Here is a 17,035-nt window from a genome sequence, read left to right on the forward strand (position 1 = left end):
TCAACTTTTTGCCACAGGAAACCAGCTCACACTTAATGTTCTGCAACATGCCATGGGAGAATAATAAAAAGATGAGACCTTTGGCTCACAGATGGTGAGGCCGACTCTCAAGATGGTGGAAAAATGCAGCAGGAAGCGTTCGGTCTGGCCACCATCTTATTAAGTAAACTGGAAAAACACTCAACACCCAAACAAGGCACACACATGCACATGGACAACACACGCACATGGACGGCAGGGCAGCTGCTTCACAATTCAGTTGAATGGGGCAGAAAGAACCATCTACGTGCGAGGGGCAGTCCAGGACCAAGGTGACACTGGTATCAAAATCCTGACAAGTGCTCGGGGAAGCAGGCAGGAAAGAGGAGCCTGCAGGGACACGAGTGGGCAGGCTGCTCTCTCTCTAGGGTGAAGAAATGACCAGACAAGCAAACCAGTCACTCAGGCAAAAGCTATTTATCGAGCACCCACTTATTTACTGAGCACCTACTAAGTGCTCCATTAGGCAATGGTGAAACAAAGGTATTCTCGTGTGTACCGCAGCCAAGCACCCTGACTTCATGAGGAATTCCTAAGGCGTCATCGGGCATATTAGCCACATTCCCAGAAAGTCTCTTGGGAACAAATTTGAAGGACTGAGAAAAACTGAAAACAACCTACATTTGATGAGACTGGTCACAAATGATAGTACACTCAAAGAAATACATTTTGCAGCCAACAAGACAAATGAGGTCACTCTATACATGCTCCAAGATCTTTTCCAAAGCAAACATGAAAACTAGAGTACTGCCTAAAAAAGTTGATCATTCAAGTTGGATATTCCCCAAGGCCATCCCACAGCCCGAAGTTATTGGGTTGGCCAAAGGTTCGTTCGGTTTTTTTTCTGTAAGATGGCTCTAGTAGCACTTAGTTGTCTTTAACTTCATTAGAAACAATTTTGTTAGATTGTATGTGACAGCTGTCATATCAGCGTGCATTTTAAAAAAGACTTATCAAAATTGGTGGGGCTTCCCTGGTGGCGCAGTGGTTGAGAATCTGCCTGCCAATGCAGGGGACATGGGTTCGAGCCCTGGTCTGGGAAGATCCCACATGCCGCGGAGCAACTAGGCCCGTGAGCCACAATTACTGAGCCTGCGCGTCTGGAGCCTGTGCTCCGCAACAAGAGAGGCCGCGATAGTGAGAGGCCCGCGCGCTGCGATGAAGAGTGACCCCCGCTTGCCACAGCTAGAGAAAGCCCTCGCACAGAAACGAAAACCCAACACAGCCATAAATAAATTAATTAATTAAAAAAAAAAAAAATTGGTGAATTTTTGTGTAGCCATTTTAATACTGAAGATGGAAGAAAAAAGCAACATTTTTGGCATATTATGCTTTATTATTTCAAGAAAGGTAAAAACGGAACTGAAATGCAAAAAAAGATTTGTGCAGTGTATGGAGAAGGTGCTGTGACTGATCGAACATGTCAAAAGTGTTTTGCGAAGTTTTGTGCTAGAGATTTTCTCACTGGACGTTGCTCCAGAGTCGGGTAGACTAGGTAAAGTGGATAGAGATCAAATTGAGACATTAATTGAGAACAATCAATGTTGTACCACACAGGAGACAGCTAACATACTCAAAATATCCAAATCAAGCATTGAAAATCATTTGCACCAGCTTAGTTATGTTAATCACTTTTATGTTTGAGTTCCACATTAAGTTAAGCGAAAATAACCTTCTTGACTGTATTTCCGCACGCGATTCTCTACTTAAATGTAATGAAAACGTTCCGTTTTTAAAACAAATTGTGACGGGTGATAAAAAGTGGATACTGTACGGACTTCCCTGGTGGCGCAGTGGTTAAGAATCCACCTGCCAATGCAGGCGACACAGGTTCGAGCCCTGGTCCGGAAAGATTCCACATGCCGCGGAGCAGCTAAGTAAGCTCTTGCGCCACAATTACTGAGCCTGCGCTCTAGAGCCCGTTAGCCACAGATGCTGAGTCCGTGTGCCACAACTACTGAAGCCCACATGCCTAGAGCTCACACTCCGCAACAGCAGAAGCCACTGCAATGAGAAGCACGTGCACTGCAACAAAGAGTAGCCCCAGCTCGCCGCAACTGGAGGAAGCCCGCACGCAGCAACGAGGACCCAAAGCAGCCAAAAATAAATAAAATAAAATTAATTAATTAATTAAAAAAAAAAAGTGGATACTGTACAATAATGTGGAATGGAAGAGATCATGGGCCAGGTGAAATGAACCACCACCAACCACACCACAGGTCTTCATCCAAAGAAGGTGATGTTGTGTATATGGTGGGATCGGAAGGGAGTCCTCTATTATGAGCTCCTTCCGGAAAACCAAACGATTATTTCCAACAAGTACTGCTTCCAATTAGACCAATGAAAGCAGCACTCGACGAAAAGCGTCCAGAATTAGTCAACAGAAAACGCATAATCTTCCATCAGGATAACACAAGACTGCATGTTTCTTTGATGGCCAGGCAAAAACTGTTAACAGCTTGGCTGGGAAGCTCTAATTCATCCGCCGTATTCACCAGACATTGTGCCTTCGGATTTCCATTTATTTCGGTCTTTACAAAATTCTCTTAATGGAAAAAATTTCAATTCCCTGGAAGACTGTAAAAGGCACCTGGAACAGTTCTTTGCTCAAAAAGATAAAAAGTTTTGGGAAGATGGAATTATGAAGTTGCCTGAAAAATGGCAGAAGGTAGTGGAACAAAAGGGTGAATACATTGTTCACTAAAGTTCTTGGTGAAAATGAAAAATGTGTCTTTTATTTTTACTTAAAAACCAAAGGTACTTTTTGGCCAACCCAGTAGAATGTTACCAATGTTTGACTTGAATAACAAAATCAAGGCCACTTTTTAAATTATATCAATTTCAGGTAGGAGCTGGGACCTGCGCTCAACTCTGGTAGTCCCCAAAGCCCGTCTTTTTCCCTGACACAAGACTGCCCACTACTCTACTTGGACTACACTTCCACTGCTATGGCTGACCATCAAAACTGGCTGGGCAAAACTACAGTTAGACCTGAGGACAAACTGGAGGACATTTTGTTCAAATTCACTAAATAATTTCTAGAAATTTTAAAAAGAAATACACTTAAAATGAGTAAATTTTCTGGCATAAATCACACCTCAGTCAAGTTGTCAAAAGTGCAAAAATTAAAAATACAGAAACACAAGACACAAGGAGGAACTTTTATTTTATTAGAGTCACTGACTACCTAGAATGAGAAGAGATTTTACAAACAGGCAGGCTAACTTAGTCCTATCACCTTACAGGTGAGGAAACAAAAGTCTAGCGGCAAACTGACTTACCTAACCAAAGTCGCAAAGACAGTTGACGGCAAGTATATTTGGCAAAAGGCAACTTCACGTGTTGGAAGCTACTATGCTCCCCTAGATAACCAGTGAAATCAAATTACAGGAGAATCTCACAGCTAGTTATATGAATGGCCCCACAGCAAGTCAAAAGAAGTATTTCTGAATATAAGAATAAGGTGATACCATACACAAAAATAATCTCAAAATGGATTAGACACCTAAATGTAAGACTGGACACTATAAAACTCTTAGAGGAAAACATAGGAAGAACACTCTTTGACATAAATCACAGCAAGATCTTTTTTGATCCACCTCCTAGAGTAATGGAAATAAAAACGAAAATAAACAAATGGGACCTCATGAAACTTAAAAGCTTTTGCACAGCAAAGGAAACCATAAACAAGACGAAAAGACAACCCTCAGAATGGGAGAAAATGTTTGCAAACAAATCAACAGACAAAGGATTAATCTCCAAAATATATAAACAGCTCATGCAGCTCAATATTAAAGAGACAAACAACCCAATCCAAGAATGGGCAGAAGACCTAAATAGACACTTCTCCAAAGAAGACATACAGATGGCCAAGAAGCACATGAAAAGCTGCTCAACATCACTAACTATTAGAGAAATGCAAATCAAAACTACAATGGGGTATTGCCTCACACCAGTTAGAATGGGCATCATCAGAAAATCTACAAACAACAAATGCTAGAGAGGGTGTGGAGAAAAGGGAACCCTCTTGCACTGTTGGTAGGAATGTAAATGATACTGCCACTATGGAGAACAGTATGGAGGTTCCTTAAAAAACAAAAAATAGAATTACCATATGATCCAGCAATCCCACTACTGGGCATATACCCAAAGAAAACCATAATTCAAAAAGACGCATGCACCCCAATGTTTACTGCAGCACTATTTACAATAGCCAGGTCATGGAAGCAACCTAAATGCCCATCGACAGACGAATGGATAAAGAAGTTGTGGTACATATATACAATGGACTATTACTCAGCCATAAAAAGGAACGAAACTGGGTCATTTGTTGAGACGTGGATGGATCTAGAGACTGTCATACAGAGTGAAGTAGGTCAGAAAGAGAAAAACAAATATCATATATTAACGCATGTATGTGGAATCTAGAAAAATCGTACAGATGAACTGGTTTGCAGGGCAGAAATTGAGACACAGATGTAGAGAACAAACGTATGGACACCAAGGAGGGAAAGCCGCGGGGGGGTGGGGATGGTGGTGTGATGAATTGGGCGATTGGGATTGACATGTATACACTGATGTGTATAAAATTAATGACTAATAAGAACCTGCTGTATAAAAAAATAAATAAAATAAAATTCAAACATTAAAAAAAAAAAAAGAAGAAGGTGGTATGCTCAGAAAGTCAGCTTAATACTTACAAGCTGAATTCTGGCAGAAGTCTAAGCTGCCGGCAGGACCCAGGGAAAGAGATCACGAGAGCCATTTCCCTCTACTTCCAGAAGCTTAGTCCAGTCCCTAGTCAAAGGAGTTAATCAAATATACACCAAGAGAAAAACTCCCAGACTGCAAAGCAGGCCCTCATGCTCATTGCATTTGGAACACTCCTTATACTTCCAGTTGCAGCACCTCTGGAAAGACACACAGAGCTCAGAACGACCCAAGAGGGCAAAAAGAATATCATCAGGAATATGCATATGACGCCACGCAAGAAAAGTTAGGACATGTCATCTGCTACAAACAGAAAAGCCCAGGAAAGGCTATGCTGGATATCCAAAAAACTCAGGAAGAACACTGGGGATGGTGTAAAAAGAACTAGATCCTGGAAGAATCAGGAGACTTGGGGTTTAGACCTAGGCCATGGGGAGTCACTTCCCTTCTAGGCCTCATTCTTATAAGGAGAGAGTTAGCTTGATTTGTATTTGTATGCCAAATCAGAGAGGGAACTGCAGGCAGTGCTGTTTAAAGGATCCCAAGGCTATGAGAAAAGTGGCCAGCCAATGATGAGGCCTTATTAGCCACGTCTGCCACAGGTGAGGGATGGAGGGGAGAGTGGGAAGTGCACAGCTGCCAGCCTTGGTCTAGACGGTATGATATGTGGGGCTGCCTCCTTTTAAAATTCTCTATTACAGGGACACTTCCCTGGTGGTGCAGTGGTTAAGAATTCACCTGTCAACGCAAGGGACACGGGTTCGATCCCTGGTCCGGGAAGATCCCACATGCCGCGGAGCAACTAAGCCCATGCACCACAACTACTGAGACTGGCACCTAGAGCCTGTGCTCTGCAACGAGAGAAGCCACTGCAATGAGAAGCCTGTGCACCACAACGAAGAGTAGCCCCCACTCGCCACAACTAGAGAAAGCCCGTGCGTAGCAATGAAGACCCAACGCAGCCAAAAATAAATAAATAAATTTATATATATATTGAAAAAAAGTCTGCAAAAAAAATAAAAAGAAAAAGAAAATAAAATTCTCTATTACAAAACTATACACATAAAAATGGTTAAGATGGTAAACTTTATGGTATGTGGTTTTTACCATAACAAAGAAATAGTCATAATTAATGACTATTAATTATGAACAGTTTTTTTTAAATTAATTTTTATTGGAGTATAGTTGCTTTATGAACATAGTTTCAATCACCAAATCCAAAGCCCTGGAACTTGAAACTAAAAAGATAATTAGTACCATTTAGAAAGAGAAATAAACCATTGTAAAGCAATTATACTCCAATAAAAACGTTAAAAAAAAATTGAAAAATTAAAAAAAAAAAATAAAAAAGAAAAGAGAAGTAAACATATGGAGTATATTATCCAACAAAGTGTCACAGGCAAAAAAACTAAAATCCAATAAGATTGCTGCTATGATAATACTTACTCAAGTATGGAATTAAGGGTAAATTGAGGACTTCCCTGGTGGCACAGTGGTTAGGAATCCGCCTGCCAATGCAGGGAACACGGGTTTAAGCCCTCCTCTGAGACGATCCCACATGCCGCGGAGCAACTAAGCCCACGTGCCACAACTACCGATTCTGCGCTCTAGAACCCGCAAGCCACAACTACTGAGCCTGCGTGTTGCAACTACTGAAGCCCGTTTGCCTAGAGCCCGTGCTCCGCAACAAGAGAAGCCACTGCAATGAGAAGCCCGCGCACCGTAACGAAGAGCAGCCCCCATTCACCGCAACTAGAGAAAGCCCGTGTGCAGCAACGAAGACCCAACGCAGCCAAAAAAATTTTTTTAAATAAATAAATTTTTTTTAAAAAGGGTAAATTGAGTCAATCCTAAAATTCTACTACACAGTTGTACCTCCCATCTCCAAGCACATAACTGGATTAGGTCTCTAGGACTTGCTGTGTGCTAAGCCCCTTGCGTGTGTGTCATGCAAGCCTCACAAAAGCCCTCTGAGGCAAGCGCTATTAACACCCCCACGGTCAGAGGGGAATCTGAGGGAGCCTCAGGGAATTTAAGTCTGTGGCTCAACATCACTCACCTAAGAAAATGACAGAGCCAGGACTGAAAGGCAGGTCTGTTTTGATTCCAGAGCACTAGTTCTGAACTGTGTACCACTGCCTGCCATCTGGGTCACAATATTAAAGCTCCTGCTTCTGCCTCACGACCTGTCTACTCCCCAGCCCCTTGTAACTTCTGATAGCGATGGTCAGCAGAATCTATCTGGATTCAATAAACATTTTCCCCCACACTGTCTCCAGGCCATTAGTTTTGCCTCCCCATCTCAATGATGGGCTCCTGAGGGCAGGGGCGGCCACACGCCTGTGTCTTCATCAACCTATACCTTTTAAAACGCCTGTAAGTGGGGGTACAGCAGCTACTTCATGTGAATGGGGTGAGGATCCAACGAGCTAACACCCACAGAGCACTGAGAATGGAGCCCGGATGCTTTCATTACCTGGTACCTCTCACAGTATTTAATTAATTAGACTTCAAAGACCTGGGCTGCTCTTTTGCCATCTGCATTCTGTGTCCTCAGGCAAAACATGAGCCTCTCTGGGACTCTGTCTCTTCATCTCAAGAAACCAAACTGGGGATAATTCCCACCTTGTCCACCTCATAAGGGAGCTGTGATGATGAGATGGACAAGAAAATACTCTGGAAACTGCAAAGGGTCAGATCAGGGTTTCTCAACCTCAGCGCTATCGACACTGGCAGCCAGATAACTCTTTGTCATAGGGGGGCTGTCCTGTGCCATGTGTCATAGGATATTAAACAACATCCCTGCCCTCTCCCCATCCCACCCCAGTCATAACAACCAAAAATGTCTCCAGACACTGCCAGTGTTCCCTGGAGGACAAGACTGCCCCTGGCTGAGAACCCCCAGGTTATGGTAAACACAAATACTGGTTGACTCCTTTTATAAGCAGCAGTTAGAAACGCTCAGGCTATACCCCAAACCTTTCCAAATTAATAGCTGTTTACTGAGGGCTTTCTATGTGCCAACATGGGGGGGGGGGGAAGCTGGGAAGCACATCCCCAAAAGTACAAAAATGTCGAGGTGACTTCTTTTGCTTTTTTTCTGGTATTTTCTATAACAAATATGGATTATTTTTACACTTATTAACAAACCGATGTTATTTATACACTTACTTGGCTTACTGTGAGAACACGAGCAACCTTAATCTCTCTGTGCCTCAGTTCCCTTGTCTGTGAAGTAGGGATAGTAATAGTATCAACTCCCAATGGCTCTTGCTAGTAAGCACTCAATGTTTATGATTATTATAAAAATAATATTAAAAAATAAAAGTGCCAGGCACAAGAACACTGAGACGGCAACCAATACCTAGCTAATGCTTCCTGAACACCAGCAATGATGGTGAGAGTGGGGGAAAAGACTTCAGGAGAGGAAGACTGGTTTTAAGGCCCAGGAAGAACTCTGAAGAGGGAAAGCAGTGATGAAAAGAGCTTGATTTCTGGCACTGTTATCTCAGGCTCAACTTTAGAGGGCAGTTCACTTCAACAAATAATAAAAAAAGCAAAAATCGTTAAGAAACCAGAGCTCGGTCATAGGCCTCCTCTCCATTCACTCTGTTGTTCTCAGTGGCCACTGAGAACCAGCTAAAGGGGAACTCCACGCATGGCAAACCTCAAGAAACCTTCTGGCCTCGGCAGCCACATGTGCAGAAATCAAAGCACAGACGGCTCGCTGGGAAGCTCTGCTTCCAGCCCTCACCTTGAAGGAGAAAGTAATCCGGAGTCGTGCGCTTTAGAGCTGCCTTTGCTCTATCACTGCTCCAGTCCACTTCCAGCGCTTCTCTGATGGAGCAGAAGACCACCTTCTGTTGAAAAAAGACAAAACTGCTTAGGGATAAAATATGTTGGCTTTAAATCACAAGGTAGTAACTCTTCACCATTTCTAGGAGAAATGTCATTCTATAAGGTTTACTTTTCATTAAAAGAAGCTGAGGCCCACTCAAATCCAATAAATGTTTATTGAGCACTTACTGTGTGTTCCTCTGGGCACTGGGGACACAGAAATCAATGATATGTACTCCCTGCACTGAAGAAAGACAGAGCAAAGCTAAAGACCTAGTTCCATTCTGGCTCTTTCTTGAACTCTGGTGGTATTTACGCCACAGAAATACCTTCATAAGTGACCAAGAATGTGTGTCTAAAGATATTCAATAAATTTTCTTTGTATTAGTAAACAGAAACAAACAACAATATCCGTAAATCACAGCAAGAAAAACAAGCAAAGGGGATGGAATGAAACCTCCAGGCTGTGGAAATGGAAATGGCATTTGCAAAAGCTCTGTGGTAGGAGGAAATATGGTTGAAACCTATTAAGCTAAATCAAATTTTCTCAAAAAAATGCCATGAGACAGTTATATTTTTAAATATAAACAACTAAATATGAATGAGAAAATGGTTTTCCTTTCCCTTTCCTAAACAATTAAGTCCAAAAGCCATTTGCTGAGACTGAGGAAGGGCAGGGAAACAGTGTGTGTGTGGAGGGGCTGGGTGGCCTCGCTGGAGGGGACAGAGCAGGGCAGGGTAAGAAGGGCATCCCCAAAGGGCAGCAACAGGAGGCTGATCACATCCGAGGACTTGATGCAACAAGAAATTACACTGAGAATCTGGGGAGCCAGGTTTCTCACTGTCAGAGAAGAAGAGAATTAGAAATATGGAAAAGGAGAAAAGTAGAATGAAGCCTGTGGTGAGAGTTATTGGCATGAACTCGTTTTCTATATATATAGGCAGATAAAGAAATAAATGTAGATGCAAGTGTGTGTATGTGTACACATACAAATATTTACCTGCTGTGTCCACTGAGAAGGTCTAAAAGCAATTATACTCTGATAGCAATGAGCACATCTAACACCCAGATTTTGGTTTCTAATCACCACTACGAGAAACATTTCTCCTTAGAGATATGACTGATTTCAAAACTGGGGCAGCAGGAACACAAGAAGAGCCTGAAACAAGGAAAGTCCTCAAAGAATGATGGGCCATGTCAAGAGGTAATAGGAGCCAGCTTAAAGAAGCTTCCACTGGTCGAATTTGAGGATAAATATACTAAAACAATTTGAGGATAAAAACAGATTATATTACTTTAAGTAAACTATAATCCATTAGTCCACAGACCTAAAATTAACTAATTAATAAAGTTTGATAGGAATGGGGTATTTACATATTTTCAAAATACTCCTCCACAGAATACCTATTAGTCACACAGGGAAAAAAACTGTTTTCAAAGGAGCATTCTGGCAAACAACCTTACTCAAATGATCAAAGTTAACATTACCAGTAAAGGGGCATGTGAGAACCATGCACCAGACCACAGGATGCAATGAGAAGCATCCATGTCGTGGTATTTTTGCCAAAGATGTGTAGCTAGAGTCTAATCACGAGGGAACATCAGATGAACCTAAACTAAGGGACATTTTACAAAATAACTGGCTTGCAACCTTCAGGTGTCATGAAAATCTAGATGCACACATGATTCTGAACTGGATCCTTTTGCTGTTAAGGACATGATTGGAACAACTAGTAAAACCTGAATGGGGTCTGAGGATTAGATGGCAGCGACGTACCCATGTGTATTTCCTGATTTTGAGGGCTGGTTTCTGATTAAGGAGAATGCCTTGTTTGAGAAAATACAGACTGAAATATTTGGGAGTAAGGTGGTAGCACCTTACTCTCAAATTTTTGTCAGTACTAGCTACTTTTACCAAGGTTAAGATGGTATATGTGTGTAAGTGTATAAATAATTTCAAACTTACAGAGCTGTGCGTCTTTCTTCCTGTCTTCTCTACACACACACACACACACACACACACACACACACACACATCAGATATTTTAAAAATAAAAGAGAAAAAAGACAACAAAGGTACAATTTAGCAGGCTAAGTGAACCAAGATCTATCAGCTACCAGGCAGCTTGCTGAAGACCATAACGGATTTGAAAGATGAAAGTTCAAATTGCTGGTGACGATAAAACAGTCGTGGTTTTCAAGGTGGCTTTCTGCCTCCCCATAATCACTCCTTTGGGGTCTGGATCCATTGTAAAAGCTAGCATACAAGATGTTTGTATTGCCCTCAAACCTTTTGGTCAATGGGTCTGTTTGACCTTAACAGATAAGTCACGTAGTTTAGCGGAGTGACATTTAGTGCCTGATACAGACTTGCCAGACCCTTCTTAGTAAGGCTTACAATGCAGATCAAGCCATCAGCAGTATGGTCTGGAAATGCCATCACAATAAGAAAACAGTCTTAACCAGGCTTCAGAAACTACCAAGACCTTAATTCAGAATTTTTGTAGTTTGTCTGGCAAAGACCAATGCTAAGAATCCACTGATTCGTTAGGCCATTATATGACAAATGAAGGGAAAAAAAGTTGTTTTTACAGTCTTAGTCCCAGGCAGGCCCACCTCTAACACTTTCAGGGCCTGAGGGTAAGAGTACAAATGAAAACCCATGTCTACATATTTAGTTATAAATCACACTAATAAGTTATTAAGTATATTATATTCTCCTGCATTGACAAATAAACCTTCTTCATAACCACCTGGAAGACCAGGTTCAAATTTGGAATTCTCACACTCCTTGGGAGTACTGTGCCAGAACGAGATACCCTGGGAAGGCCATACCCACACCCTTTCCTCGCTCTGGCTCTGACCCAAAATGCAAGGGGCTTTGCACTTAACTTTGCAAAAGGCTTTGCCCATCCTTCCCCCCCAAAACATCCACCCCTCAGGCCTAGGCATGCAGACATTGTGGCAAGGTCTGTACTCCAGAGGCAGATCAGGGAAGGAAGCCCACAAAAGCCCGGGAAGTAGCCTGGGGTTATCTGGGCAGGAGATTCCAGGGGTCCAGGTATCCAGAATGTGGTCTAGAACTGGAGGAAGGCTACAAGATCCAGGCAGATGCATCTCCTTCATCCCATGGGATCCTTACCCTGCGAGGGGAATAGCTGGAGGAAGGCCAGAGTGGGACCTTCTATAGCACCAGGGCCAAGGATAGAGGCCCTTTTCCCTCCTCAACTCTAAGGGCAGAATTAGACTCAGCTCTGCCACTAACTTGTGACCTTAGGCAAATGAATTAACCTTTCTTGGGCCTGTCTGTGGCTGACAACTTTTAGAGAAGTTTCCTGGTATCTGAGGAGGAGGCCCCCTGTGGCCTTGTCTTTAATGTGTACCAGCCCTCCAGCCACAGGTGACAAAGCCAGGGGTGGACACATGACCCAAGCCAGACCCATCAGGTTGTTTCTCCTGGGAATCGAGAGTATGAAAGTTGGAAATGGAGACACATTAATGTCAGAGCTCTAAAGAGAAAGGCCAAATTCCGGCTGCCTCCGAGGCTCCCCAGCTGCCCTGGTCTTTCCCCTTCTCAGATCACAGGAGCTACTCCATGCTTCTTGTGCTACTCCAGCCTGCCTTCAATTAACGCCCCCTTTTCTGGTTCAAGGTACCCAAAATCTACTATCATGGCTCATAACTATTAAAAATAAAACAAAACTTAACCAAGCTGCCTAATCTGTAGTAGCACAGATGCAAAAGGTGGTGCTTGCCTTACCGACCTCACTGGCATTGAGTTTATAAAGAGAAAAGCCCGCTCGACGGTGCTTTCAAGGAATGAAGAGCCTTTCAGATGAAGCAGCCGGCAGCGCCTGCCAGGTAGTAGCAACCACCACCTCCCTGGATGAAGGCCACCTCCCTGGATGAAGGTAACTTTCACACCTCGCTCATCCCTCCCGCTCCTCCATGCCCTTGGCTCATGGATCCCTCTGCCTCGAATGCCTAACCCACTCCCCTCCACTGTCCATTTTCTCCCCTGACGATTCTGGGCCTTGAGGATTTCAATCTGAGAGTCTAGTTAAGACTAATAATGAGCTCCCTCACACCGTTAACGGATCCCCTCTCCTCAGATGGGTAGCAGCTTCCTGAGGCAGGGACCACAGTGAAAGGCACAGCATTGAATGGACTAGATTTTCAGTAAATACCCTTGAGCTGATAGGACCTACATGCTTTTCATTTGCCGAAAAGCCCAACAATAAATATAAAGATGAATTCTCCACACAGTCTATCAGCTATCAAATTAAGGGGTTGTGCTGGGCCATTTAGAACAGTGGGAGATTGCAATAACCTCTATGCAATAGGAAACTGGCTCAACAGATCATGGCAAGGCAAAAAGGGGAAGACCGACACACACAGCCATTTAAAATCATGTGCTCCAATTGTACACCAACCATATGTCCATAAAAAATAAATAGAATAGAATAGAATCATGCTCTCCAAAGTAGACATAAAGATTTGAGGAGTGCTTATGAAAATATATGAAGTGAAGAAAGGACAAGAAAATATATATATACGTCACATATTACATCAGCTCATTATACACGTCTTGCATGTACTAATATATATTAATTAGTGCTCTAATTTATTATGTACATGCATAAAAGGAATACTGACATCACTGGGTAACAGGGTTCACATTTTCTCAACTTTTTCTGTATTTTCCACACTTGGGACTTGTGAACCTACTTTACTTTTTATATCAGGCTGAACATCTATAACAAGTGATACAGATCTGGATGTAAAGCTGAATGTAAATCAGAATTGAAACAACTTTCAAACTACAGATTTCTAGGTCTAATTTCCACAACTACTCATGGGAGACTATAGTTTTCAAAAGCATTTTAACAACTGACAACCACAACCCGAGACAGTTTTCACACTCTGCAGAGTGGCAAAAGAGCCTGAAGTTACCAAATGTTACTGTTACATGCTGCTGGGTTTGGAATGTAAATTGAGGAAACTACTTGAGAGTTATTTTTCGGGGTCTGGTAAAGTTGAAGATGTGCACATCCTAAATCTCCTATATCCTAGAGAAATCACACACTTACCCAAGGAGATTATCTACCCACACACACACACAAACACACACACACACAATGACTGCAGCACAATTTGTAAGAGCAAAAACTTATATACCTAAATGCCCATTAATAGGAGAATAAATAAATAGTAATGTTTTCACACAACAAATACTCTATGGTCAAAACAAAAACAAAACAAACAAACAAAAAAAACTGCAGTGCTTGCTATCCAAGAGAACTTGCAACGATGACAAGAACATTCTGCATGTTGGTGCTTTGCAATATGGATGCCACCAGCCGCTTGTGGTTACTGAGCATGTGAAATGTGGCTGGTGAGACTGAAGAACTGAATTTTTAATTTAATTTAAATTTCATTAATTTTAATTTAAATAGCTACATGCGGACGGTGGCTACCATAATGGACAGCGAAGCCCCAGAACCACACACAAACACAGATGGCCTCAAAAACATAAAGCTGCTCTTAAAAAGCACATGGCAGCATACATAAAATGCAAAACCAATTTTTAAGAAGTTAAAAAGCATACCAAACAATTCTATATTACTTGGAAAAACAAACATGTGCAGTAAGAAGAAATGCCCAGAATAAGAACCACAACTGAGGACAGTGGTTACTCATGCTGGCGAGCGATAACCAGGGGGCCTCGATCACATCAGTAAAGTCTTATGCTTTAAACTGGGTGGTGGGTACATGGTGGTTAGCTCTATCGTTCTTAATTTCATTTTTAATTTATACCTACAACACCACCTAATAAGCTTTATTCCATTGTTTAGATTTACAAACACATGACAAAACACCATGCCAAGCAGGGCTATATCCACCCCTTCTGGATACCTTATTAAATCCACACAAATGTACCAGCAGCCCTGAGAAGACAGAGAAAGAACACCCAGATTGGTACCACAGTACTGGGAACGTTTTGGTTTTTAAGTTGGATAGTATTTGTTTTACCGTTATGCTCCATAACTTGCATTGATGTCGCGTGATTTTTGTATATTGAATATCTCTCTCTCTCTCTCTCTCTCACACACACACATACACACAAGACTAGACTGTGCTGTGATGATGGGAGGGACTCCTCTTCCTCATCCGTAGAGCCAAGAAACTTCTCTCGGGTGAGACAAGGCACCACCAGCACCCACCCCACACTCCACAACTGTCCTACCTGCAAAACCTACTATCAGCAGTCCACCAAATTCTCTGCGATTTGCACCCTGCACCTCCCTGCCTGCTCCCCTCCCCCGAACCAAGTGATTCTCTGACAATTTAGTTTTGAACCTCTCTGGCATGCAGGTTCTGGTCTAGGCAACCCAATGACTTACTTCTACATATTCCTAGCCAAGAACCTTCTCTTCTTTAAAAGTCTGTTCTCTCAGCTCAGCTCAAATAACCTAAACTATGAGAACTAATGTACTACAACATTAATCCATTTATTTGATCACAAAGAAAGTTAACTGAATAAATCCTTTTTACAATGACAATAATCTCCTCCAGAGTTGGGTCACATTATGATGCTGGAACAGCCACAACTACACTGAACAAACATTTCCTGGGGACTTCCCTGGTGGCGCAGTGGTTAAGAATCCACCTGCCAATGCAGGGGACATGAGTTCGAGCCCTGGTCCGGGAAGATCCCACATGCCGCGGAGCAACTAAGCCCGTGCGCCACAGCTACTGAGCCTGCGCTCTAGAGCCCGCGAGCAACCCACAGCTACTGAGCCCGCGAGCCACAACTGAGCCTGCGTGCCACAACTACTGAAGCCCACGTGCCTAGAGCCCGTGCTCCGCAACAAGAGAAGCCACTGCAATGAGAAGCCTGTGCACCGCAACGAAGAGTAGCCACTGCTCGCTGCAACAAGAGGAAACCCATGCGCAGCAATGAAGACCCAAGGCAGCCAAAAATAAGTAGATAAATTTATTTTAAAAAAAATCTCCTGAACACAAGTGTGCGGGGCACCGCACCAGGAACAGAGCAGCGAACAGAACTGCCCAGCCCGTATGGAGCTTCAACTCTAATGAGGGAGACCCTGACAAGTAATCTGAGGTGTAACCAGCGTTACAAATCAACGTGCCACAGAAAAGAGGAGGAGCTACACTAGTCAGTCATCAGGAATGCTGCTTTAAGGATGGGGGTGAGAGGAGGGTGAGAGAGTTGTCAACAAATTGCTCAGAAAGGGGGAAATCAAAATAATGAATCACTCCTCAACTGTGGAATTTCACAACTAATTCATGAAAAAAGGATTACCAGTGCCCAAATTAGTCACCCACTACATCAGAAGCAGTGGTAAAATTAAATCTGTAGTTTCTTAGCATGTCAGAAGCAAATCCTACTTCATGTTTAACCTTTAAAGAGCTATTATGGAGAGTGCCCACCACCAGGCATCTATCCACTCCTATCTGGCGGCCCCCTAACGATAAAGAAATACGAGCAGCAGCACGGGAGCACACTGGTGGCTTTTCATCCTCAAAGTTTTCTGGAGTGATCCCAATTTCCACGTATTTCATCCCACCATCCTCACAAAACTTCAAGTTATCCTAGAAACTCCAAGGGGATTCACCTTGTGGGTGGTAAGGTGCGCTTGCGCCCTTCGCCACTGCCTATGCTCTCTCCCCACCTACTCCTTCCTTCTTACACTGCTGTGTGATCTTGGGCAGGTTCCTTAACTTCTCTTGGCTTTAGTGTCAGCTGTAAACGGAGACAAGAGGGCTAATTTGCTTCCCTCCACCCAATACAGTGGTGCCTTGTCCACAGTAGGCATTTTGCAACTCGCAGATACAGAAAGGGCTCGCTGCTTGGAGTGAGGGAAGCCAGAGTCACTCTGTCTCGACAGCTGTGCTTTTTCTTGACCCTATTTCCTGTGACTGGATGCCGGTCCTGGCTTTGGTGCTTGGCAGACTGTCCTTCACATGCCAACTCTAACAATTCTTCTTCTGGGAAGCCTTTCCGGACACTTCCTCATCACAAAACCACTGCAATCTCCTTTATCTACTGCATACTAGAGACCACATCAGGTCTATGCCCAAGACCTGTTTCTGACGAAATCTGTCTCATCACTTCTCCTGGGCACCAAAGGAAGCAAACAATCTACTACTGCACGCCTATCTCTGGGCTGGGCATTTTCCCACTGCCGTATTTATCATGATGGCACAGGTGCTAGAAAGGCCCAGCCAGTGTCTTCCTAGACGGTGTGAAAACCACAAGCTCTGTTTTTCCTCTTTGTTTTTTAACGTTTCTAATTTAGGAGCACAATGTGTACCTTGAAGCAAAAGTGGCTTTACAACACTGGGTTGAACCTAAGGAAAAGGGGGAGGGGAAGGGAACCCTAACCAGAAGCCTTTCACAGGAAAGGGGAAGTGGCTGCTTCC

At 43.1% G+C, this 17,035-nt stretch overlaps 1 protein-coding gene across 1 annotated transcript in view; it reads right to left on the minus strand.

Annotated features, from left to right (window-relative positions):
• Positions 1–17,035, minus strand: part of SAE1 (SUMO1 activating enzyme subunit 1) — a 70,196-nt gene that overhangs the window by 29,292 nt on the left and 23,869 nt on the right. The window contains exon 6 of the mRNA XM_082438268.1: positions 8,504–8,609. Coding sequence (XP_082294394.1) covers positions 8,504–8,609 — 106 coding nt within the window. The remainder of the gene's footprint in view (positions 1–8,503; positions 8,610–17,035) is intronic.

This window comes from Balaenoptera physalus (genome assembly GCF_965194825.1).
Source record: "Balaenoptera physalus genome assembly, chromosome: 19".
NCBI classification, from domain to species: domain Eukaryota; kingdom Metazoa; phylum Chordata; class Mammalia; order Artiodactyla; family Balaenopteridae; genus Balaenoptera; species Balaenoptera physalus.